Source organism: Notolepis coatsorum (assembly GCF_963971535.1).
Source record: "Notolepis coatsorum genome assembly, chromosome: 2".
Classification (NCBI taxonomy): domain Eukaryota; kingdom Metazoa; phylum Chordata; class Actinopteri; order Aulopiformes; family Paralepididae; genus Notolepis; species Notolepis coatsorum.
In genome coordinates, this window is record NC_140166.1 from 100,642,169 (window position 1) to 100,669,016 (window position 26,848).

Consider the following 26,848-nt stretch of genomic DNA (forward strand, 5'->3'; position numbering starts at 1 on the left):
GTATTCAATGTAAAAGAAACATGAGGCTTAATACTTTATTATGATGATGGAAGATCTTTACATGACTCCCCACAAAGCAAGACTTGACATTCAGTATGTAGACTAAAATATAATTTATTAGAATATACAGAATCTGGTATGAAACATTCAGATACATTTCAAACAATTTTCTGCAATATATTTCCACATGTATAGGAGACTTTGTGATTTATTCTCACAACATAATAGGACTACTTAAAACGATAGGTTATGTAGTTATATGAGTACTGGCTGAGCGTCCCGCTCTATAAGCCTATCGAGATACCCCTCATCTCCTGTACCTATTGTACTCCATCACGAAAACAACTTGTACACCCACACCTGACCGGGTCCCGCCTCTATGGAGGCGTAGCCTATAAGACCATGACCATGGTCACCAACACACCCTTCCTCGCCAAAATCCCGTTCCAGTAAAAGATCCCTCAAAAGGGAACTCAGGGCCGCTTAAGAGCGGGACGCTCAGCCAGTACTCATATAACTAGGTTATATACATAACCTATCGTTATATATTCGTACTTGGCTTATCGCGTCCCGCTCTATAAGCCTATCGAGATATGGGTTAGAGCGGACGCGAGGCCCGACAGATGTACCCCCTGAGGACCCGTAAGCCCACATCAAGGGGTTCGGGGAGCCCTGTCACCCCATCCTTCCTAATGAAGGGGGGGCGCAGTCAACTCCACCTGAGTGCGAGCAAGAGGGAACTAGAACCCCTTGAACACACAGCACAGGCGGAACCAAGTGTGACCTAACACACTGTGGCCCATACCCACACACTCCTGCTACCCTACCAAGGACGGGAAGCAGGAAAGGCCACAGACCCCAGAACCGCCTGGGAGACAGAACCCCCGGTCATGTCCATGAGGTAAAACCTTACACAGGGGCCCGGGGAGGACCATGAAGCTGCAGCACAGATGGCCTCCACCGAGGCCCCACCCAGGAGAGCGGCAGAGGCACCACCCCACGAGTGGAGTGCGCCCTGACGCCCCCAGGGGGATCCTGCCCAGCCAACGTGTAGCAGAGGGCAATGCCCTCGCACAACCAATGGGACAGGCGCTGTTTCGACAGTGCCTTACCGGCACGAGAACCACCGTGACAGACAAAAGCTGAACGGTGACCCTGAGGTCCTGAGTAAGGCTGAGGTAAATTCCCAAAGCACGGACCGGACATGACAGGTGAAGGCCCGCATCTAACTCACTAGCATGAGGAGGAGGACGAAACGCCTGAACCACAATATCCCGGGAGCGGAAGGAACTCCGGATATTCTTAGGCATGAAAGCAGGATTAGGTCGCAGAGTGGCACCGCAATCGGCCCGAAAAGACAGGCACTCTGGACGTACCAAAAGAGCACAGAGCTCACTCACGCGTTTAGCGGAAGTGACAGCCAGCAGGAACGCGGTCTTGAAAGACAGCTGTTCCAACGGCGCCTGCTCGAGCGGCTCAAACGGGGCCAAGGACAACCGACCGAGGACCAATTGAAGATCCCAAGACGGAGCCAAGGAGCGTTGCACCGGCTTAACGCGTCGAGCGCCAAGCAGGAAACGCTTCACAAGAGGGTGGCTGAACAAGACATCCCCTCAAATCCCTCATGATAGGAGGATATAGCTGCTGCATATACCCTCACCGTCGAAGCCGACAGTCTATCAAGGAGAGACTGGAGGTAACTAAGGACAGCATCCAGGGGGCAGGAGACTGGGTCCCGGCCCCCCGCCTTACACCACACTTGGAACATACGTCATCTGCCCGCGTAAAGCGCGACAGTGGAGGTATCACCATCAGGATCAAGAACATGCGCCCCTCAACGTACCCGTCCTAACAACTGACCTAACAGATGTATGGGGAAGAATCCCAGGCGGCACGGCATTGGTCCCAGACCTGCCTGGCTATGTCCGGACGTAATCCCCACCCGTCAGGATGAGGACCGCCCTGCGACAGTACACCTGTACCCACAGTCACCGTGCCGGGGATGTGGAGAGCCCTCAGGCCGCGCAGATGGAGGACGCCCATAGCCAGCCGCCTGGTGCAGACAGGGGGAGCGTACTCCTCCCTGTCTGTCGATATACGACACTGACGTCGTATTGTCCGTCCTGATCAACACCGTGTGAGGACCAGAAGGACCGCTTTCAATACCAACACATTGAACGTAGCGCAGACCGGGCAGCATGGTTTGCCAGCTGCCCCCTACTGCGTTGGCCCGACGCGTCACCAGCGAGGGAGGCGTCGGTGAAAAACGTGACGTGAGACAGTCGTAACCCTCCTAGGACGGAACCTCCCGAGCGTGTTGACAACACGTTCCGAGAGGGATGCCCATAGCCCTCCAACCGTTGACTGGGAAGAGGAGTACTCTACTTCCAGTCTACAGCAAAACCCCAGGCTGGTAGGGACCTGCCTGGTACGAGACCTGACGATCCACCTTGACTGCGAAGGACCAGAACGTCATCAGGGCAGAATACACTCCGTAACCCCTGACGACGCAGAGGCCCCAGTGCGGCCTCCACGCACTTGGTGAAGATGCGGGGAGCCAGAGAAAACCGAACGGCAGCCTCTGGTACTCATACGCTAACCCTGCAAAGGAAGCGTAGGTAAGCCCTAGGATGGAAGATCGGAGATGCGCATACGCATCCTACAGGTCTATGGAGGAGAACCAGACCCCCACCTGAAAGTGTTCAACAGGCAGGAGACGATCCAAAAAATGCTGAACCTTCCCATGGGACAGGTCCAGCCTGGGTCTGACACCCCCCCTCCCGATTTCTCAGGCACCAGAGAACACCGGGAGAACGCCACGACGATGGCTTGCTTCGTCCACAGAGATTGGATCTCGTTGACCAGAGCTGTCACTGCTGGAGACCCTGACAATAGGGTCTGTACCAAACCCGAAAACGGGTGGGGTTGTGTAAACACAAGTCCCCGCCTCAGCGTTCTCTCCATCCACCTCGACATATGGTACTGCCGTAGTCATATGTGATGACACTCCCAACGCACCCGCCGCCATGTGGCGCAGGTCCGCCAGGAACTGTAGATAGTTGGCCCGGTCCCACCCGCTGTGCGTAGCCAACCCTGGAACCGTGCGAGCAGAGCGTTCCGTGTCGGGACATCTGACCCTGACACTACCCACGAGGCAATCGCACCCAAGGGGGGACCCCGACAGAAAGGGCCGGGGCCGGTTTGATACGGGGGGCTTTCTAGGTGAAAAAAGCCCCCCCACTGAACACCCCTCCAGAACATGCTGAGGAGTTGTTCTGCAGCCGGACATGCAAGGTGCGAGGACCCCATGGGTTCCTACACACCGTAGCCTTGCAGTGATATTACTACCACCCAAATCACGCGTGCCTGCGAGACCACTGCCAATCTTTCAGGAGTGGGAGGCACCAACATGATACCTGGCCTGGCGAAGGCGAGGCCGGGGAAGCCCGCACTGTGTGCCTCAAAAGGTTTCGAGCCCCCCTGCTGACAACACTTATAGTTGACAGGCGTAACACCAGGCTCAACCAACACAGCTTATAGTGTGGGAGCCGCTTGACAGCACAACATTCTCACGGACAGACCCAAGCTCAGCCATCAACCGGGTGTCAGCCCCTGTCCCCATGAGAAGCGAAAAGTGGGGACGCCCGCGCTTCAACGAAGGCACGCGTTCCGCAGCCAAAGGAAACAATCAGAGCCCACTTTTTCCGCTGGTGTTGGGGGAGGGAGTGATCGGAGAGCGGGCTGCTGGCGGCAGGACGGTGACGGCTTGTTGTTCAAGCCGAACCCATCAAACATGGCTGATCCCTCGGCCGCCAAGGCTGTCGGCCTTGTGGACACCTGTCGATTCAACGCCCAGGATACCTCTGGCGGGGGAAAAACATGGCCGCCTGTCGAGGGCCTCGTCATCGCCGCTGACGAGGCCGTGCTCTCTCTTCTTCTGGCTGCACGGTGTGAGGCGGTGTGGGGCCTAGGACAATACCGCCCGCGCTCCAGCAGAAGACCAAAATCCCCTGCGGAGAGGGGAACCCTGAGCGGTTATAGCTTGCGGCTAGGCCAAAGCTAATAACGTCAACAACCTCGCGCGATGTGTCGACGTCGGCTGGCCCTCAAGGCCCCGCCACCAGACAATTTTTTTTGATAGAAAAAAAACAGCAATTCGAACACAGTTCTAATCGCTGCCAATTCCATACCGTGGCGGTACAGGCTTTAGCAGCCCGCCAGGCCGACCCACCCATGGCGTCGGCCGGGCGGGGCACTGTTTCAATATGTCAAAAGCAAAGGACCGATGTTAACACGGAGCACCATTGGTGGTTGCAAACAGCAACCTCCACTGTGGTGTGCACCATGAAGGGGTTAAATGAATAAAAGAACTAAACCCCAAAATACTGTAGAATGAGCAAGCCCATATACACAACGTTAAGGGGAGGCGGACCAGAGCGAACTAGTCCCGCATTCATTCAAATATTCACAACAGCACACCAGCCCTAGCTTAGCCCATTTACCAAAAAGGGTAAACAAAGCCCCCCCCGCATTCTCCCACAATAGACACCGATTGACCGTCAGCATGAAATGGTTGAGAGGAGAGAAAGCTGTAGCATAGACAGACCTTCTCATAGCAGAGTGACGGAACAAAACAGTAGCCCACTACACTACTATAGCCTAGCGTGAGGCGATGTGGGACCCAGATCAACAACCGCCTGCGCACAAACACGCAACATGTTTACAATGTCGGCTGGACCCATAGCCCCACTACCCGACGCCAATGTGGATAGGAACTAGCCAGCTGAGCCATAACCCGCCGTTAAGTCCCATCCTGCAGTAGTATAGCTCTACTGCTACACCGCCGAGCTCACGCATCGGCTCCCAGATGGGGACACCGTTCAACAGACCCCGCCGGAACACAAAGGTAACGTACCTGGCTAGGCTACCTAGCCACGGCCTACCCTGTTGTCAACCCATTTACCCGTAAAAAGGTAAATAGGACTCAGCAAAACCCCCACTACCGACTGACCTTCATTGATGAACCGGGCAAGAGGAGGGAGAAGTGACAACATCTCACGGCGGAGACATTAGAACAGCGTAGCAGTAGTGTTTAGCATGTAGCATTAGTATTAGCATGTAGCTAGCATTAGTTGTTTAACAGCACGCCCAGGACCGTTTGGAACCCGTTCACTGCAGTGACCGTTCACCAAACCATCCCGCCCCTGGCGCCGACACACAACATGGTTGTGTAACAAACAACCCAGCATTACTAACACTAATACCCGTGCCTGATGACACAGGGCTCACCGTTGTACAAGCTGGCCTGATAGCCAAACCATGTACGCTGCCCCTCGATCTGCTGTCGTCAGATGAGGAAACATCAACATAGGCCCGTCGTGTCGCTGAAACATGCTTCGAAGATGCCAGGGGCACGCAACCTCCGGTAAGCTTTCAACATTACGCAATTCCTCCAATCTTTTTCATACTACTAGTTACATAAGGTGCACTGCATCCAATATGATGGAACGAAAATAGAGGAAGCGTGTGTTGGTGACCATGGTCATGGTCTTATAGGCTACGCCTCCATAGAGGCGGGACCCGGTCAGGTGTGGGTGTACAAGTTGTTTTCGTGATGGAGTACAATAGGTACAGGAGATAAGGGGTATCTCGATAGGCTTATAGAGCGGGACGCGATAAGCCAAGTACGAATATATAACTTTACGAGAGCAGGGGAGAGGAGCAACCAAAAACCAGTTGAGAGAGTTTATATGACCTAGTTACAATATGGCAACCGGTTGGATACAGAGAATATGTCTCGGTCGATCGTGGTCCCGTTTCACTAAGGAGCTGTTATCCCATCACTAAGGAGCTCTTATCCCATCAGGGCTACAGGGCATCAGACCTTCTCCTTAGGTAACCCGTCAGGTCTAAGAAGATGCTGACTGGGGTCCTTCACCACCAGAGGGCCTGGTCCTGCCTGAAGACAAACCACACATGATCAGATTAGTGTCACACTTTGAGATTAATACCAAATAATAAACTCATCCACTGGTGTGGTAGTTCCGGGCGAGACGCCCTTCCTCAGTGTGCATTCTGACAATTCAACAATCAAAAGACAACAGGAGGCGGCCAACAACTCCAAGCACAGAGTCTCATGATGTAGGTTACAACAATATAAATGATAAACAATAAATAAATATCCAACATGCCTCCCTTTGGAGAAGGATTCTGTCCCTGTTACCATCTATGTGGCATCTTGGCCTCAATGCTCATGTAATGTACTTCACGGTCTCAACTCTCATGTAATGTACTTCACTGTCTTGACTCTCATGTAATGTACTTCACTGTCTCAACTCTCATGTAATGTACTTCACCGTCTCAACTCTCATGTAATGTACTTCACCGTCTCAACTCTCATGTCTCATGTAATGTACTTCACTGTCTCGACTCTCATGTAATGTACTTCACTGTCTCGACTCTCATGTAATGTACTTCACTGTCTTGACTCTCATGTAATGTACTTCACTGATAAACAAGAATACCCTGAAGACTCTGGCAGGAGCACTCATTCAAGGGTACTACGACTATGCGTGCACCTCATGGTACCAAAGCACCTCAAAGGCGCTTAAAACAAAATTACAAACATCACAAAACAAACTGGTCAGACTACTACTTGACCTGAACCCCAGAACCCACCTCACCCCTGCCCACTTTGACAACCTAGGATGGCTTAGAGTAGACGACAGAGTACAGCAACTTGCAATGGGCCTGGGCCCTCATTCATCAACGTGACGTAGAAAATGTTCTATTTCCATACTTAAGCACAGATTTTAGAATGTGTGCACGCACAAAAAAAACGGGATTAATCACACGTGCGTACACAGGTCCTACTCACACCTGTCATGATAAATATGACACCAGAACCGCCCCGATTAACCATATACGGTAATGGACCACCCCCATGAAATGTGGAAAAGTGGACTAAGCCGAGGGTGTTGTACGCTGTCGGATATTATATCTATTAACTTCCTAAAAGACCATTGCTGCCTGGACACCGCAAACACTAATAAAGACCATTAACCACTGTTTTGCCGTTGCCCGTTAGTGTCATTAATGCATGCTGGAATAAGAATGCCTTTCTTAATTTATTTTTAATATTAATAATTATTATAATACAATAAAAGACAGCTCCGTCTTTTAATACACATATTGTACAGTAACGTCAAATAAATACTACAGTCCCCGCTGAAATAAAGGTTCTGCACGCACATACCAGCAGTGATCTACAGCATAAAAGATAGCCACTTTATAATACTATTCTGAGTAGATAATTCATCTGTAGCGCAACAGAGTCACGGATCTGGTCTGGGTAGCATTATGTCGGGAAAATCGTTATGAAATAAACAAAAGTGAATTAAAGAATTTAAAAACAAAGTTTAGCATATTAAATCGTTTTATAAGCTTTCTGAGTAGATAATTCATCTGTATCGCAACAGAGTCACGGATCTGGTCGGGGCAGGTAGCATTATGTCGGGAAAATCCTTATGAAATAAACAAAAGTGAATTAAAGAATTTAAAACGAAGTTTAGCATATTAAATCGTTTTATAAGCTTATAGCTTTTTTCGTGCTGATTTGAGAAGGGTCCAGCTGCAGAGCCGGAGAGCAACTCTCAGGGCCAAGATAGCACTTATACTATTTTGAGAGAGACAGCAGAGAGACAGACAGCAGAGAGACAGACAGACAGACAGACACTGTTCCACAGTGTGTGTGTGTGTGTGTGTGTGTGTGTGTGTGTGCGTGTGACTACTAGTCTAATAGTAGAGACTCAGCCCCCCCCCCCCCTCTGGACCACCTCCTAGTAGAGACTTCTCTAGGAAGAAGACGAAGATGAGGATTAAGGCGAGACACTGCAGGTGAATAGGCAAATATACTTTTTATGTTGATTTTGAGATTGTTATATTTTGCTTCCTAAACATGTCTTCTATGAAACTAGTGACAATAAAACGTCAATAACACACATTTAGTTGTTTATTTTACTTCATTTTGCCTTATTGCATCCATAAATGTCCACATATTTAATGGGGAAGTGCCTCATTTGCATATATAAACATAAATTTCAGAAAACGTGTCTCTACTAGGAGGTGGTCCAGAGGGGGGGGGTCTCTACTGGGAGGTGGTCCAGAGGGGGGGGGGGGGGGGTCTCTACTAGGAGACTAGTGGTCACACACACACACTGTGGAACAGTGTCTATCTGTCTGTCTGTCTCTCTGCTGTCTGTCTCTCCGGCTCTGCAGCTGGACCTTCTCAAATAAGCACGGAAAAGCTTTTAAGCTTATAGCTCCAATTTGGGTCCCAAATTGCGGTACAAATGAAGGAGGTGTCTCGGGTAGTGGACTCTAGTTAATATTATGTTCTCTCTGCAATTAGACTGCCCCTCATTCATTCATTCATCCCTATCTGATGCCATCTCTGAAAACAGTTCCTGCGAGCGCAGTCAGTGCACCCGATAACGCTATATATATAAACCTGCATTCATTCGGAGAGAAAGACCTATTCCACATGCTATTTAGGGTTTGACAATAATTACACTAATATCGCTATTTCACAATGAACTATAATGAATTACGGGGGTCATACAGAACACGTCAGTCAAGCTTATTTCCGCGTTGAAACTAATGCATGCAACTGATCTATGCCGTCCGTCTGCAGTCCCCATATTCTACCACAGGGCGTCAGCTAAGCATGGTCCGACCTGTGCTTAAATATATGCACAAAGTCAAGCACAAGTTCAAATAGATAAATCCCACACTTTGCTTAGAAATGATCGTACGCACGGCTTAAGCACATATCTGTGCGTACGTCAAGTTGATAAATGAGGGCCCTGGTCTACAAGATACACTATACGACCGGGGTACCCATGTACATGTCAAAATACTTACCAAAGGTCAGTGAATACCACAACCACTACACCAGAGGAAGCTCAACAAATCATGTAAAACCCAGATTCGGCTCAAACAAGGGACTAAACACGTTTCGCAATTATGCCACAACAATGTGGAACGCCCTACCCAAAGCTGTAAAGGAATGTGAATCACTACCCACATTCAAAACCGCTCTTAAAGAGCACCTACGGGAGGCTGCAATTCGAAACTGGCCACCGTAAATGCCCAAAACCCCCACCACCTCCTAATAGACAGTCTCCTCCCCACCGCATGTATATATTCCCTCCCCGCCGTATGTATATTTCTCTCCCACCCACCCACCCCCTCCTAATGTACAGTCCCCTCCCCATCATATATACTCTGTCAGGATCTAGGGGTAACAGTACTGTATATTTGAATACAGTTTATGTCACAAATGTATCAGTACTAAATACCTATGTCCCTATGCCATAAATGTCATGTATGTTGTGTATGTCATAAATGTCTATATGAATTGAAAATGGGGGACCCTGATGGAAACAAGACAAACGTCTTTCTCAGGTCTGCATCCCCTTAACAATTGTATGTATTGAGCCGTACTGTATTTATTGTACCCATTCTGCAATCTGTTAAATAAAGTTTTCATTCATTCATTCATTCACTGTCTCAACTCTCATGTAATGTACTTCACTGTCTCGTCTCTCATGTAATGTACTTCACTGTCTCGACTCTCGTGTAATGTACTTTTTGAGATTGTTATATTTTGCTTCCTAAACATGTCTTCTATGAAACTAGTGACAATAAAACGTCAATAACACACATTTAGTTGTTTATTTTACTTCATTTTGCCTTATTGCATCCATAAATGTCCACATATTTAATGGGGAAGTGCCTCATTTGCATATATAAACATAAATTTCAGAAAACGTGTCTCTACTAGGAGGTGGTCCAGAGGGGGGGGGTCTCTACTGGGAGGTGGTCCAGAGGGGGGGGGGGGGGGTCTCTACTAGGAGACTAGTGGTCACACACACACACTGTGGAACAGTGTCTATCTGTCTGTCTGTCTCTCTGCTGTCTGTCTCTCCGGCTCTGCAGCTGGACCTTCTCAAATAAGCACGGAAAAGCTTTTAAGCTTATAGCTCCAATTTGGGTCCCAAATTGCGGTACAAATGAAGGAGGTGTCTCGGGTAGTGGACTCTAGTTAATATTATGTTCTCTCTGCAATTAGACTGCCCCTCATTCATTCATTCATCCCTATCTGATGCCATCTCTGAAAACAGTTCCTGCGAGCGCAGTCAGTGCACCCGATAACGCTATATATATAAACCTGCATTCATTCGGAGAGAAAGACCTATTCCACATGCTATTTAGGGTTTGACAATAATTACACTAATATCGCTATTTCACAATGAACTATAATGAATTACGGGGGTCATACAGAACACGTCAGTCAAGCTTATTTCCGCGTTGAAACTAATGCATGCAACTGATCTATGCCGTCCGTCTGCAGTCCCCATATTCTACCACAGGGCGTCAGCTAAGCATGGTCCGACCTGTGCTTAAATATATGCACAAAGTCAAGCACAAGTTCAAATAGATAAATCCCACACTTTGCTTAGAAATGATCGTACGCACGGCTTAAGCACATATCTGTGCGTACGTCAAGTTGATAAATGAGGGCCCTGGTCTACAAGATACACTATACGACCGGGGTACCCATGTACATGTCAAAATACTTACCAAAGGTCAGTGAATACCACAACCACTACACCAGAGGAAGCTCAACAAATCATGTAAAACCCAGATTCGGCTCAAACAAGGGACTAAACACGTTTCGCAATTATGCCACAACAATGTGGAACGCCCTACCCAAAGCTGTAAAGGAATGTGAATCACTACCCACATTCAAAACCGCTCTTAAAGAGCACCTACGGGAGGCTGCAATTCGAAACTGGCCACCGTAAATGCCCAAAACCCCCACCACCTCCTAATAGACAGTCTCCTCCCCACCGCATGTATATATTCCCTCCCCGCCGTATGTATATTTCTCTCCCACCCACCCACCCCCTCCTAATGTACAGTCCCCTCCCCATCATATATACTCTGTCAGGATCTAGGGGTAACAGTACTGTATATTTGAATACAGTTTATGTCACAAATGTATCAGTACTAAATACCTATGTCCCTATGCCATAAATGTCATGTATGTTGTGTATGTCATAAATGTCTATATGAATTGAAAATGGGGGACCCTGATGGAAACAAGACAAACGTCTTTCTCAGGTCTGCATCCCCTTAACAATTGTATGTATTGAGCCGTACTGTATTTATTGTACCCATTCTGCAATCTGTTAAATAAAGTTTTCATTCATTCATTCATTCACTGTCTCAACTCTCATGTAATGTACTTCACTGTCTCGTCTCTCATGTAATGTACTTCACTGTCTCGACTCTCGTGTAATGTACTTCACCGTCTCGACTCTCATGAAATGTACTTCACTGTCTCAACTCTCATGTCATTGATTGATTGAAAAGTTTATTAACAGATTGCAGAATGGGTACAGTGAGTACAGTACAGCTCAATACATACAATTGTTAAGGGGATGCAGACCAGAGAAAGACTTTCGTCTTGTTTACATCAGGGTCCCCCATTTTCAATTCATCATACCATTTTCAATTCATGTACTTCACTGTCTCGACTCATGTCATGTACTTCACTGTCTCAACTCTCATGTAATGTACTTCACTGTCTCAACTCTCATGTAATGTACTTCACTGTCTCAACTCTCATGTACTTCACCGTCTCGACTCTCATGTCATGTACTTCACTGTCTCAACTCTCATGTAATGTACTTCACTGTCTCAACTCTCATGTAATGTACTTCACTGTCTCAACTCTCATGTAATGTACTTCACTGTCTCAACTCTCATGTACTTCACTGTCTCGACTCATGTAATGTACTTCACTGTCTCAACTCTCATGTAATGTACTTCACTGTCTCAACTCTCATGTACTTCACTGTCTCGACTCTCATGTCATGTACTTAACTGTCTCAATGCCCATTGTTCCTTTAACTTTAACTAAAAAGCAGGTGAATGTATACTGTAACAGACCGTTATATTATAGCTATAGGAAATAGATTTAACTACACACATTTGTTTAAGAATAATCATAAAAATAAATAATACATCCACAGAGCTTTTAGAAATATGTGGAATAAAAATATTGCTTTCCCCCACCAAAATAGTTTTTATTTATCATTAAAAAGAAATGTGCAGTTCCAAAATGAACGTTTTTGTTTACATGTTGCATGCTTATATCCCCTCCCTACTTCCCATTTCCCCACATGGAATGCACCCGATTGATGATAATTGACTGCTGATGATAATAGTGGTGCTCTCTAGTGCGACATCTAGTGGCTGAATGTTATCTATAGCAACTTTAAAACAACGTATTGCAAATTAATTGATATCGAAATTGCAATTAAATGAAAGAAAAAGTCTAAATAAACAACATGTGGTATTTTGTAAATATTGTGCAGCCGTATGAGAGGCAAGATGAGAAGATTAAAAAATCACAAAGTTAATAACAGCAAATAGCAGAACACTAGTTATGAAACAACAGAAATTACAAAAAGGAAGGAGTTTCTCAGCAGGCCATACGGGTTCACAAACCAAAGATTAGTGCCTCAAGGATTGTAGATGTAAAGAAAAAGGAAACAGGCTTTTGTCCCTATATGTCCTTAAACCATATTGAACTTTATTTATTTATCTATTTATTTATTTATTTGTCAGGGACAATGCAAAAGAAAATATTTCTCCGCGGACATAATGCACAGCAAATTAGCAGGTATCTCCACTCATGGAACGGTATGTCCATATCAATACTAGTCTTTGAATGCTACGCAAAGTGGGTGACATGTCGTTGGCAACATTTGGAAATGCACAAACACAAACCACTGTTTTTATCTTTTAGATAACAAACTTTTCGCATAACGTTAAAGTGTACTATCCATGCTCCACAGCTTCCAACTTCCTGCAACAACTCACGCCTCGCAGGATTTCAGAGCGAGATTTCATTCAAAGCCAATTTCTGTTTCATTGGCACAACCAGGCACTTTTGGTGGACATATTTGGTGGTAACCAAATAAATAAAAGTAAAATAAAAATAAATCAAGCACCCTCAAAACAAAAACAAAAAAGTAAAATGAGAACATAGTCGATAGTGACATTCTTTACATGATCATACAATAATTACATCACATTACAGTAATTTTACATCTGGAATATGTAATGTACTGGTGTGTGTGTGTGCATGCGTGTGTTCATAAGATACCTTAGTGCTGATAATGTAGTTGATTCCTTTCACCATGGGCTCCATACCAATAGCCTGTTTGAGCTCTTCAGACAGGACTGCATGGTCTACTGGAAGACCTGTTACAAACCTGTACAAGCAGGAAGGAGACTGTCTCACTGCCATGTCACATGTGTTCGTGTTCTGCAATTAAAGGAACTGGCTGCTCCTTTAATTACAGAGAACTCCAACAGATCCCTAAATATTGAGATTCTCCCCTCTGTTGCAGAGTTTAAAACCTTGATCTCCAACCTTTGTCAATCAAGTTGTACGTGTTATTATTGATTTGTTATCCTTGCTCTTTGCCTCGTCTTGTTATTGTCTTATTGTTAGTGTTAGTGTCTTATTGTTATGATTTTATATGCCATGTGATTTTATATGCTTTTCTTTGCTTATTTCTGTATGTACACTCGATGTGACTGTAAATAAAGGAAACCTTTCGAGTAAAAAAATTAAAAATAAATAAATACTATAGGAAACGTGTGTAGATTCAGACGTGTCTATTTTAAACATAGAAACAGTGTTCTATAAATGTTGTAGTAGGTTGTGGAAATGTCAACTCACTGTCCTCCGTTGGTTTCTGGGGGGAAGACGTGACACACCGCCTGGATGAACTCAGCGACATGTTGCTGCAGAGTGTAGACCACAGCGTTAGGCCCTGCGTCAAAGGTGTACGCCACCTGGGGGGGAAGCCGAGAAATAACACTTATCATCATACAGGAAGTCGTCTCTGAATTGATCGTCTTTTTCACAAAAGGTAAATTAATTCAAGTCTAAATCAAGTCAAGTCAAGTGTTCCTTTATTAAACCCCTTGGGGGAAATGCAGATGTCACAGCAGAGGGGGGGGGGGGGGGGGGTACAGGCAGGGAAAACATAATAGAAAATAATAATAATAATAATAATAATAGAGTAGAAATACTCAGGTTTTTTATTTGATTTGATTTTTATTTGTCTCGAACATAGAAAAAAACAAAAAGGTAAATAGTCAAAGACTATTTCCATACAATAAGTGTTCGAGAAGGAACAGGGGGAAGTAAAACAACTTATCAAGCCCTGCCCCTTCCTTACAATATTTGACATTATAATTTAATAAAAATAAAAATATAACAAATAAAAAAAAAAAAAAAAGTACAGTTTTTTATATATCCAAATATCCAAATGAGAAAGAATAATAGGCAGTCACATTACTGCTCAAGCTCCTCTCTCTTATATGTGTCCATACGTGCTTGTTTATAGCTACCTTTAAATTTATTGATATTTTTGCTTAATTTTATATTCGCATCCAGACCATTCCAGAGTGATACCCCACAAACTGCAATGCACATACTTTTAAGAGTTGTACGTACCGTAGGTTGCTTTAAAGCTAATGTCCCTCTAAAATTATAAACACTCTCTCTAGCCGTGAACATTTTTTGAATGTTGCTTGGTAATTTGTTTTTTATTGCCAGAAACATAATTTGTGCAGATTTGAATTTGATTAAGTCCATGAATTTTAATGTTTGACTCCTTACAAACAGACTATTTGTGTGATCTAAATATCTACCATGATGTACTATCCGTATGGCTCTTTTTTGCAGTGTGCATATCTTTTGTAAGTTGCTTTTATAAGTATTTCCCCAGATTTCAACACAGGTTAAACGTCTATAGAGAACAACTACCTCACACACTACTTTCACAACCATCCCACAGGTTTCACATCTTTATTACACCATCAGAAGAGGTGCTAGTCGACCCACAGCTGCTACACGCTGGAAGAACTCTAAAGAACTAAAAAGAATACATATAGAGAAGTACCCGAGCCACAGCCTGAAACCTATTGACTGTAAAAGAGGGCTACACCGCCTTGAGGAACAAATACCGGGAAATACTGCATAAACAAATAGGTCAAGGGAGCAGCTGAGTCCTGTAGCAAGACATAAAGGTCCTGTAGCAAGACATTTTAATAAAGGTCCTGTAGCAAGACATTTGAATAAAGGTCCTGTAGCAAGACATTTGAATAAAGGTCCTGTAGCAAGACATTTTAATAAAGGTCCTGTAGCAAGACATTTTAATAAAAGTCCTGTAGCAAGACATTTGAATAAAGGTCCTGTAGCAAGACATTTGAATAAAGGTCCTGTAGCAAGACATTTGAATAAAGGTCCTGTAGCAAGGCATTTGAATAAAGGTCCTGTAGCAAGACATTTGAATAAAGGTCCTGTAGCAAGGCATTTGAATAAAGGTCCTGTAGCAAGGCATTTGAATAAAGGTCCTGTAGCAAGGCATTTTAATAAAGGTCCTGTAGCAAGACATTTTAATAAAGGTCCTGTAGCAAGGCATTTGAATCAAAGTCCGTTAGTGAGGCATTTTAAGGAGGCCAAATGTAGGAGCCAAGCCAGTAGACTTCATGTAGTATTGTTGTTGTGTTTGATTTTTACATCTCTGTAAATAAGCTATTTCTATTTTCTTGTAGTACTGCCTTCATCCTGAAATGTGATCCGTTAGTCAAGTGCGCCTCCTAGTGTCAATGTGCAGTGCTGTGCAGTAATCATTCATCTCTTGTTGAACTTGCTGGAAGGAGGTCACTATTATCTGTTTGGTGTGATATAGGTTTTTGACCGTACGTCAGTAAGAAAATAAGAAATAACTCAGGTTGTGGACTAAGGTTGACGTTTGGACAATAAATGATGAATTGCTTTGTGTGGACCATCTTCAGTACACTTACAAAATTGCTATTCCTGCCTCCTCTGTATATGCGAGTAGTCTGGCCAACTCTCTCACTGATGCATAAACACATATTTGATGACAAGTTGGTTGACAAGTGGATACGAGTCGTTAAAAGCACTAAACTAAAGTAGCAACCTAAGGCTACATTCAGACAGTAGGCAGACTTTCATAACAGCATAAATTCAGAGCAGCATAAATCACATGGAATCTGATCTTTTCTATTCTGATTTGGGCCCCTTTCATAATGTGGTCCTAAATCAGATACAGGTCTGATTTGTTTTAATTAGCTGGCCTCCACTGCATTCAACTTATAAATTAAATCATAACCTGTGACTTCAGTGCGCATGCGGGTCAGTTCAGGAGTGTGACCAGTTCACACTGGAATCTGGTATTGGATACATCTAAAAAAATATATATAATAATAATAATAATAATCTGAACAGCCAAACAAAGAAAAAAATGTATCTGAATAAATCAGAATTGACCACTAAAGCTTGCAGTGTGAACACAGCCCATGTGAGGCGAGACCGTCTGTCTGGACCTACTCTGAGGTTGGGTCCACCCCTAAGGGCTTGCAGTGTGAACGTAGCCTAAGTGGCATATTGAAGAATCTACCACAACACCAACCACCCTGTCACTGCTTTCTTCTTTACTGGTAATGAGTATTACTCCTGGGGTACGAGGAGGTGATGTTAATGAGAGTATTACTCCTTGGGTACGAGGAGGTGATGTTAATGAGTATTACTCCTTGGGTACGAGGAGGTGATGTTAGAGTATTACTCCTTGGGTACGAGGAGGTGATGTTAATGAGTATTACTCCTTGGGTACGAGGAGGTGATGTTAGAGTATTACTCCTGGGGTACGAGGAGGTGATGTTAATGAGTATTACTCCTGGGGTACAAGGAGGTGATGTTAGAGTATTACTCCTGGGGTACGAGGAGGTGATGTTAATGAGTATTACTCCTTGGGTACGAGGAGGTTATGTTAATGAGAGTATTACTCCTTGGGTACGAGGAGGTGATGTTAATGAAAGTATTACTCCTGGGGTACGAGGAGGTGATGTTAATGAGTATTACTCCTTGGGTACGAGGAGGTGATGTTAATGAGAGTATTACTCCTGGGGTACGAGGAGGTGATGTTAATGAGAGTATTACTCCTGGGGTACAAGGAGGTGATGTTAATGAGAGTATTACTCCTGGGGTACAAGGAGGTGATGTTAATGAGAGTATTACTCCTGGGGTACAAGGGGGTGATGTTAATGAGAGTATTACTCCTGGGGTACAAGGAGGTTATGTTAATGAGTGTATTACTCCTGGGGTGTGATGTTAATGAAAGTATTACTCCTGGGGTGTGATGCTAATGAAAGTATTACTCCTGGGGTGTGATGTTAATGCCCTGAGGAAAAGATTTTTAAAAGTCTGCACCCTAAGGGCTTGTGTCCATAGCGGAAGTTTTTTTCAAGGTGGACCGCTTTGAAAAGCAAAAAGAAAATTGCTCAGAGCGTTTTCCTGAGTCTCGCGACTGCTGCGGCTCCCCCACTTGCTCGATGTTGATTGGTCGGTCGGAAAAAGTTACCTTGATGAGCGTGCTCCTTTCCAAAAGTTGAACTAGTGGCGCTGGGAGCGCTCCGCCCAAAAATGCTGCCGCCGAGAGCGCTAAAACGCGAGGCGCGGCGCTGGGAAAAGGAGCGCGCCTGTCGCGTCTGTAGCATAGAAATGAATGACAGAAAGGAGCTGACAACTCATAAAACGTCCGCTGTGGACACAAGCCCTAATGGGGTGAATGAGGAGTTCAATGTTAATCATTTTTTATAATCTCTATAGTTTGAGCTTTTATTGTTTTGTTTTTATGTTTTGTATAGATATTTTACTGGCTGATGCCTCTGTCGTGGATGTATAATGTGGACATTTCATTGGTGAGTCTAGGAATGTAAGCTGTTCTGATTGGTCTGTCGTCTTGATAAGGTGAGTATTTAAGCTAAGTATTTAGGTTGTCATGTAACCCTGATGAAGACATGTTGCTGAAACGCCTTGGTTTTAATTATATGAATAAAGAGCATTACTTTTAGAACATTGGCCGCCAAAGCATTGCTGAATTCTTCTCCCCCAACTGTGATACTTCGAAAGGGGTTCTTCTGACAAGTGGTCCATGCTAAAAAGAAGAGGTAAATACTACAGACGCGTGTCTTTAAACCCTCGCTCACCCTCGTCTCTCCGTAGTGCCGATTGTACCGGTGCACCAGGCCGATGACCTGACGAGACACGTTACTGAGGTAGAAGATGGGGGGGTAGGTGTCCAGGCAGGTAGCGTGGAACTGGTTACTGTCCTTCATGGTGAGTTCAGCGAAGGTAACAAAGTCCCTCCTGTGTACCGCATCAATCATCTCCTCCATCCTGCCCGGGACCACAGAGTCTGCTCGGTGCTAAAAGCAGAGAGAGAACAGGATGATAACAATGGATTTACTTAGAAGACTTTGCTGTTGATCATTGTGATGGCATCAAGACCAATGACCAGTTTAGTTGGATGCGCTCTCTCTCTCTCGTCACATCATGTTGGTAAATAAAGGAGGACTATCGGTGGTGACTTACCTTCAGTAGACGGCTTGTTTTCACGCTGGTCTGCATGCCGGAGGTGCTGCCCACTGATTTACGCTCAGCACTGGCCTGCAGCACATCAAGAAAACAACATTTCAGCCTAATTGAAACTCAGATAATTGTCTGTTCTGCTTCATGTTGTTTGTTTGGTGTGTGTTTTAATGATGTCCCTTACCTCTGTGATGTATGTATCGTCTGTGTCCAACAGTCTTATCTGGATTGTTCTTTTGGATTTTCTTTTTAATTTAATACAAATTTCAAATGTTTTTGTCCCCTTTCCCTGTTACCCTTCGAGAGGTCCTTTTGTCCTCTCACCAGGTCCTTTTGTCCTCTCACCAGGCCGTCATTGTAAATAAGAATGTGTTCTTCTTAATTGACCTGCCTGATTAAATAAAGGTTAAATTAAATTAAATAAACGCACAACCTACCACTAGCACCAGGACTCTGAGCTCAGGCCAGTGACTCTCTGGCTCCACCTGCTGGGCCAGACTGTCCTTGCCGTCCTCCCGCTGACCCATGTTCCACTGGACGAACCCTCCATACATGCTCCTGCAGGCGCTGCCTGATCCCTGCCTAGCCACGGCAGACAGCTCCCCCTCCACCCCGAAGGCCTGCGCCAGTGTGTACACTGAGACAGCATGAAGGGTGCGGAGAGACATTGTGGGATAAATCATTCAGTAGTAGAGAATTCCAGTTTCACAGCAGTTTATTATGACCAATAGGGTACAGAGCCTCATCTGCACCTTCGTGTCTACTGTTTACTTTATCCATAGTTTATATTCAGAATAATTTTTTTATTGCCCATATTTATTGTAACGTATTATGACCGATATTATTCAGACCCTTACATGCACCTTTGTGTATACTGTTAATTTTCTCATATTCTATTCAGATTCAACTTTATTGCCTATATTTATTGTCTTTCTATTACCCTGCCCATACCTGTACCTCCCCCTCTTATCTTATTTTATTTCATTTCATCAAATGACCACAGAGTCTTATCATATTTTATTTGTATATCTTATCATCAAGACACGGAGAGACCACATTTTAGAAGCCCTTGATTATCGGGGATTCTGGACCCATTGTGGGATGGGTCATTCAAATTTAAACTGGATTAATTGCCCAACCCTAACACACACTCACACTCACCTAGACAGGCGTAGCCAGCAGCGGAGGAGGCCAGGCCAGCAGCGGTGGGGAAGTTGTTGACGGAGCAGATGTGGACCTTGTGAGACAAACCGGCCACGCCTACGCCAGGTTGTACATCACTGTGTCTCTTCCTCGCCAGGCGACGGACTGAGGCGGCAACCAATCACAGACAACAAGGAAGCACAGCACCAGAGGATCAACAGGAATCAATGATACTATATAGTTCATTTGAAATGATGCACAGTTCCATAAAAGAAACAAAACAAGTATTTCATGATCAAAGCGCCTCTCAAAGCTGTTGTTTACATAATGCACTCTGGTTGGATGCTAAACTTATTTCCGTTGTACTGCACTTGTGCTGTATAATGACAATAATTTTTTTTAATGTAATCGAACCTAATCTAATTAGCACATTCCATGAGTGAAAAGGAGCAGGGAGAAGAAAATCTTATTTAGCCTGCTCCTTACTCAAAACAATAAATAAACAATAGAAATAGATAGTTTGTCAATTACAAGTATTTAACAACTAATACCGTACTTAGAAATAAAATTGTCAGAAACCTGTTGCCCCTCAATTTCATAAAGTCTAATTGTTTTTTCTTTATAGATTTTCTTGAACTGAAAGATATTTGTACAACTCTTTAAATCATTCAGTAGATAATTCCAGTTTCACGCCACAGACTATATTATGACCAATAGGGTACAGACCCTCATCTGTACCTTTGTCTACGGTTTACTTGATCCAGTTTATATTCAGATTCCATTTTTTATTGCCCATATTTATTGTAACGTATATTATGACCGATAGGATATTCAGCCCTCACACATGCACCTTTGTGTATACTGTTAATTTTCTCATATTCTATTCAGATTCAACTTTATTGCCTATATTTATTGTCTTTCTATTACCCTGCCCATACCCGTACCTTCCCTCACCCCTCTTAACTTATTTTATTTTATTTCATCATATCATATCATATCTATTTGATCTTATTTTGTCATATTTTTTTGTATATCTTATCACATCATATAATATCTTATCATATCTTAGTGGGAGTATGGAGTGTATTCTACTCTCAATCTTGTTTTGTTTTTTGCTACTGTGTATTTATCAGGATCACAAAGACTCACTCTCTCTCAGACAGGACTGCAGCCTGGGCTGGGTGATGTCCTCCTCTTTACCGTTGAGCCAAATACGATCCTCATGGAATAATCTGCTACATGCAACTGTTGTGGTCGTTTTCAGCTACAAGAGGGAAAGAAATGTGGCAAATCTGTGGCAAACCAGTAGCAACTAGCAGAAATATCACTTGTTCTTTAAAAGGTGCTATAGATAACATTGTATGTAGAGTAATAATTATTATATATTTTTTTATAATAATAGTACATCCACAGAGCTTTTAGAAAGATGCAGAATAAAAGTATTCCTTTTCCCTTTAAAAAAAATATTGATTAATGAATCTATCATTTAAAAAAATGTGCGGGTCCAAAATTAATGTTGTTGTTTACATGCATGTATCCCCTCCCTACTTTCCATTGCCCCACGTGGAATGCACCTGATTGGATAAATGACATGCTGGTGCTCCTGTGCGACATCTAGTGGCTGAATGTTATCTATAGCACCTTTAAGGAGTTTTAAGAATCAAGAGGTTTAATTGTCACATTATACCAGGGCATACAGTGAAATGCGGGTGGTCATGCCTGCATCGATTGTGCAATAATACAATAATAAAATTGTCATTGAAAAAAAAAACAGGTAAGACATAAGATGTGCATGGTAAAAATAGACATGCTACATTCCTGAGAGGGCACTGGTTCCTATGTTTGCCTTCTAAATAAAAGCACAGACATTATACTTTTTATGTGAAATGTTAAACTGTTTAGCTGTGTAGCACTGAAGGTACCAACATAAAAAGTTTGAACATTTAGCTATTGGTGAATAAGATGTTTATATACAATGGTTTACTTGATTTGTTTTAATGTGGTCTGCACTATAGGTGCTTAGCTGCAATTAAACCCCTGTTGAAGTTGTATTATTATGTAGCTCAGGTGCAATGGGCTTCACCACCAGTATGTACACGTTTTGCTAGATTTGATGACTGAATACTAAGTTCTACTACCAAAGTCTAGCCCTTGTACGGAATTGCATGATTGATTATCTTAATTCATCAGACACTCAAAATGATATGAAACCAATGCATGTTAACAGACTATGAAGCAAGTCTAATATCTACCTTGGCCATGGAGGACTTCCTATTACAACCATTTACTTGGGTTTTAATGACAATGGTCATTAGCAACAAGTATGTTGCTACTATTTTATTTCACAAGATGGGATGTAAACACATCTATCTTGATAGCTGCCATGTTAGTGGTGCAGTCGGTCCTCATACCTGGTCTTGATGCAGTGTGACACTCAGAGATGAATTGATGGGTAGAATCAACTCCTCATCTCGCTTCCCCCCTTAGAAATAATAAAACATGTAAAATAAACCAGATGTACATCTCAAAACAAACTGGTCAGACTACTGCTTGACCTTACTCCTAGAACCCACCTCACCACTGCCCACTTTGACAACCTAGGATGGCTTAGAGTAGACGACAGAGTACAGCAACTTGCAATGGGCCTGGTCTACAAGATACACTACACGACCAAGGTACCCATGTACATGTCAAAATACTTCCCAAAGGTCAGTGAATACCACGATCACAACACCAGAGGGAGCTCCACAAATCATGTTAAACCCAGATTCGGCTCAAACAAGGGACTTAACACGTTTCGCAATTATGCCACATCAATGTGGAACGCCCTACCCAAAGCTGTAAAGGAATGTGAATCACTACCCACTTTCAAAAACACTCAAAGAACACCTACGGGAGACTGCAATTCGAAACTGGCCCCTGTAAATGTCCTAAACCAACCCAATGTACAGTAAATGACCAAGTATGGTGTTGTCAATATTCCAATGTACAGTTTTGCTTGTACAGTTGTACAGTGTCCCCCCCACCCCCACCCAACCACCTCCAATGTACAGTTTCTACGTCAAATGTATATACTCTCTTTTCTGGACTCTTTTTGTATCACAAACAGTACTGTATTTGCAAATCTGATATGTCATAAATGTATAGATGTAGCAGTACTGTCTATCTGTATGTCGTGTATATGATGAATTGAAAATGGGGGACCCTGATGTAAACAAGACGAAAGTCTTTCTCTGGTCTGCATCCCCTTAACAATTGTATGTATTGAGCTGTACTGTACCCATTCTGCAATCTGTTAATAAAGTTTTCAATCAATCAATCAATGTAGATATAGAGGCCGCTATCTGTACATATCCCTTACTAGTTACACTGCTGGCCAGTATGACTTACTACCAGTGTATTTATACCTGTATCACTGTACATTGATACTACAACTTTGTACATACATCTGATTAGCACTATTACTCAGTAGAGCTCATTTATATATTGTATATCCAATCTAATCATCAGTGTTCACCTGGACATTGTATATTACTTTACTGTTACATTTGCACTGGTTGGATGCCAAATCTTTTTTCGTTGTAAAACGTGTGCTTTATAATGACAACACATTTTAATCTAATATAATCTATTGTAATATAATATAATATAATCGAAAAGTACTAAATTTTAGGTCAGTTTGCAAGAGATCATCAATCAATACATCAATACAACTTCCAACTTCAGTCCCTGCATAGGGTGCCTAACTAGAAGAACTATGGTTATTGCTCGGTGTTCAACAATGCGACAACTAGTAGTAAACATTAGTGATGAAGCTACAGTGTGGCTAACACGACTCACAGTATTTGATGACAGCTATGTTGACCGGAGCGGTACACGTCACAATGCTCGTCTTGTCCACATTGTCCTCAGGCATGTTGTTGTCCAAGTCTAATTCAAACTATATGTTGTCTTTGATGCAGAGGTTTATAGTCGCAGTATACGGAGTGTCTTCACTGTCTTGTGTTCTAAAGGTACTGGAGCTAAGTATACAGTAATGTCTGCACGCAAGGGCAGCGCTCTTCCCAAAGCCTCTCCCTGTTGGTGGGAATTGGAACACGTGGCTTTGGTTCACCACCAATCATAGCAGTGTCGTTCTAGTCAATGAATCGCCACGGCCAATGAACAGCCATCAGACCACAATCATACGAAAATGAGGCAAGCTTCCAACGTGGTTAGCGTGTGTGTGTGTGTTTGATTGATTGATTGATGGAAAACTTAACAGATTGCAGAATGGGTACAGTACAGTACGGCTCAATACATACAATTGTTAAGGGGATGCAGACCAGAGAACTTCATAAAAGTCAGACAAAGCTTTCCAAAAGCTCAAACAGTGAACTCCAAGCCCACGTGGTTGAACTAAAAATCCAAAGAAACAGACTAAGAAATGACGTAAACACCATGATCAGAACTGCAAAAAGAAATTTCATCAACGACAAAACTGAGGAAAACAAAAACAAACCCCGCAAACTTTGGAAATTACTCAATAATCAACTAGGCTGCAGTAAAAAACTTAAAACCAGATTCTCAAACATAAACATAAAGACGGACAACACGCTCATCACAGACAAGCTGGATGTAGCCAATTACTTAAACATCTTCTTCACAAACATAGCCACAACACTGGTAAACAAACTACCCTCCCACTCAGGGCATTATGGGGTAGAACACATAGTAGCATACTACAAAAACCTAGGGGTCCACAAAGACGACTTCAAACTTGAAATGGTAACAACCGATGAGGTACTCCAAAAATTGAGCGCCCTCCAACCTAACAAGGCCACTGGCCATGACAACATCCCCTCCAAATTCCTCAGAGACGCAGCAGCCGCCATCACCCCAGTCATCACACACATAATAAACCTCTCTATAAAACAGGGGCACGTCCCCAAGGACTTCAAAATTGCGAGAGTGACCCCTCTACACAAAAAGGGCAGCAAATTAGACCCAGGCAACTACCGCCCTGTTTCTATTCTTACCTCCATCTCGAAAGTCATGGAGAAAATAGTCTATGAACAGGTCGAAAAGTACTTGGCGGAAAAAAATCTAATCTACGAATTCCAATCTGGCTTCAGAACGTCCCACTCCACTGACACATGCCTCCTCTATTTGAACGACCACATCAAACAAGAGGTGGACGCGGGCAAATACTGCGGCATGGTCATGCTGGACCTACAAAAGGCCTTCGACACTGTCAATCACTCCATTCTAATGGACAAGCTAAAAGCAATTGGTTTTGATAGCTTATCAGTGAGCTGGATGCAATCCTACCTGGAGGGGAGAGAACAGATGGTAGAGGTAAACGGTACTCTATCACCCCCCTCACAGTGAGCTGTGGTGTTCCACAAGGAAGCATACTAGGACCGCTACTCTTCCTAATTTATGCAAATGACATGTCGTCAGCCTGTGACTGCAACTTGTTCCTGTTTGCGGACGACTCAGCCCTGCTGGTCTCTGACAAGAACAAATTGCAGGTTGAAAAAACCCTCAGCACGGAACTAGGCAAAATCTGCATATGGCTCGCTGATAACAAACTATCATTACACATGGGCAAAACAGAGTCCATTCTCTTCGGTTCAAATAACAAACTCAGCAAGACCGACGGATTCTCAGTTACAGTGGGTGACAATATTGTCACAAGGAAAGACGAAATTACCTACCTGGGTTCCATCCTAGAGGCAAATCTTTCCTGTGACAAAATGGCATCCAATGTAATAAAAAAAAGTCAACCAACGAACTAGATTCTTGTACCGGATCTCCTCTCTGGTAAACAAGAATACCCTGAAGACTCTGGCAGGAGCACTCATTCAAGGGTACTATGACTATGCGTGCACCTCATGGTACCAAAGCACCTCAAAGGCGCTTAAAACAAAATTACAAACATCACAAAACAAACTGGTCAGACTACTACTTGACCTGAACCCCAGAACCCACCTCACCCCTGCCCACTTTGCCAACCTAGGATGGCTTAGAGTAGACGACAGAGTACAGCAACTTGCAATGGGCCTGGTCTACAAGATACACTATACGACCGGGGTGCCCATGTACATGTCAAAATACTTCCCAAAGGTCAGTGAATACCACAACCACTACACCAGAGGAAGCTCAACAAATCATGTTAAACCCAGATTCGGCTCAAACAAGGGACTAAACACGTTTCGCAATTATGCCACAACAATGTGGAACGCCCTACCCAAAGCTGTAAAGGAATGTGAATCCCTGCCCACATTCAAAACCGCTCTTAAAGAGCACCTACGGGAGGCTGCAATTCGAAACTGGCCACCGAAAATGCCCAAAACCCCCACCACCTCCTAATAGACAGTCTCCTCACCACCGCATGTATATATTCCCTCCCCGCCGTATGTATATTTCCCTCCCACCCACCCACCCCCTCCTAATGTACAGTCCCCTCCCCATCATATGTATATACGCTGTCAGGATCTAGGGGTAACAGTACTGTATATTTGAATACCGTTATGTCACAAATGTATCAGTACTAAATACCTATATGTCCCTATGCCATAAATGTCATGTATGTTGTGTATGTCATAAATGTCTATATGAATTGAAAATGGGGGACCCTGATGGAAACAAGACAAACGTCTTTCTCAGGTCTGCATTCCCTTAACAATTGTATGTATTGAGCCGTACTGTATTGTACCCATTCTGCAATCTGTTAAATAAAGTTTTCATTCATTCATTCATTCAGAAAGGCTTTCGTCTTGTTTACATCAGGGTCCCCCATTTTCAATTCATCATAACATATATGACATACGCGACATACAGATAGACAGTACTGCTACATCTATACCTTTATGACATATCAGATGTGCAAATACAGTACTGTTTGCGATACAAAAAGAGTCCAGAAAAGAGAGTATATACATTTGACGTAGAAACTGTACATTGGAGGAGGTTGGGTAGGGTGGGTGGGGGGTTGGGTAGGAGGGGTGGGTGGGGGACACTGTACAAATGTACAAGCAAAACTGTACATTGGAATATTGACAAAACGATACTTGGTCATTTACTGTACGGATGGGGTTGAGTTAGGACATTTACAGGGGCCAGTTTCGAATTGCAGTCTCCCGTAGGTGTTCTTTGAGAGTGGTTTTGAAAGTG

At 43.8% G+C, this 26,848-nt stretch overlaps 1 protein-coding gene across 1 annotated transcript; it reads right to left on the reverse strand.

Annotated features, from left to right (window-relative positions):
- Positions 1 to 5,627: 5,627 nt before the first annotated feature.
- Positions 5,628 to 23,696, reverse strand: mvda (mevalonate (diphospho) decarboxylase a). Its single transcript, XM_084308657.1, has 10 exons — positions 23,531 to 23,696; positions 22,102 to 22,172; positions 20,840 to 20,954; positions 19,709 to 19,855; positions 18,985 to 19,184; positions 18,551 to 18,625; positions 18,166 to 18,384; positions 13,823 to 13,938; positions 13,241 to 13,349; positions 5,628 to 5,959 (listed from the first exon to the last, which is right to left on the reverse strand). The coding sequence occupies exons 1-10, from the start codon at positions 23,604 to 23,606 to the stop codon at positions 5,879 to 5,881; spliced, it is 1,209 nt and encodes a 402-aa protein (XP_084164783.1). The 5' UTR covers positions 23,607 to 23,696; the 3' UTR covers positions 5,628 to 5,878.
- Positions 23,697 to 26,848: the final 3,152 nt, after the last annotated feature.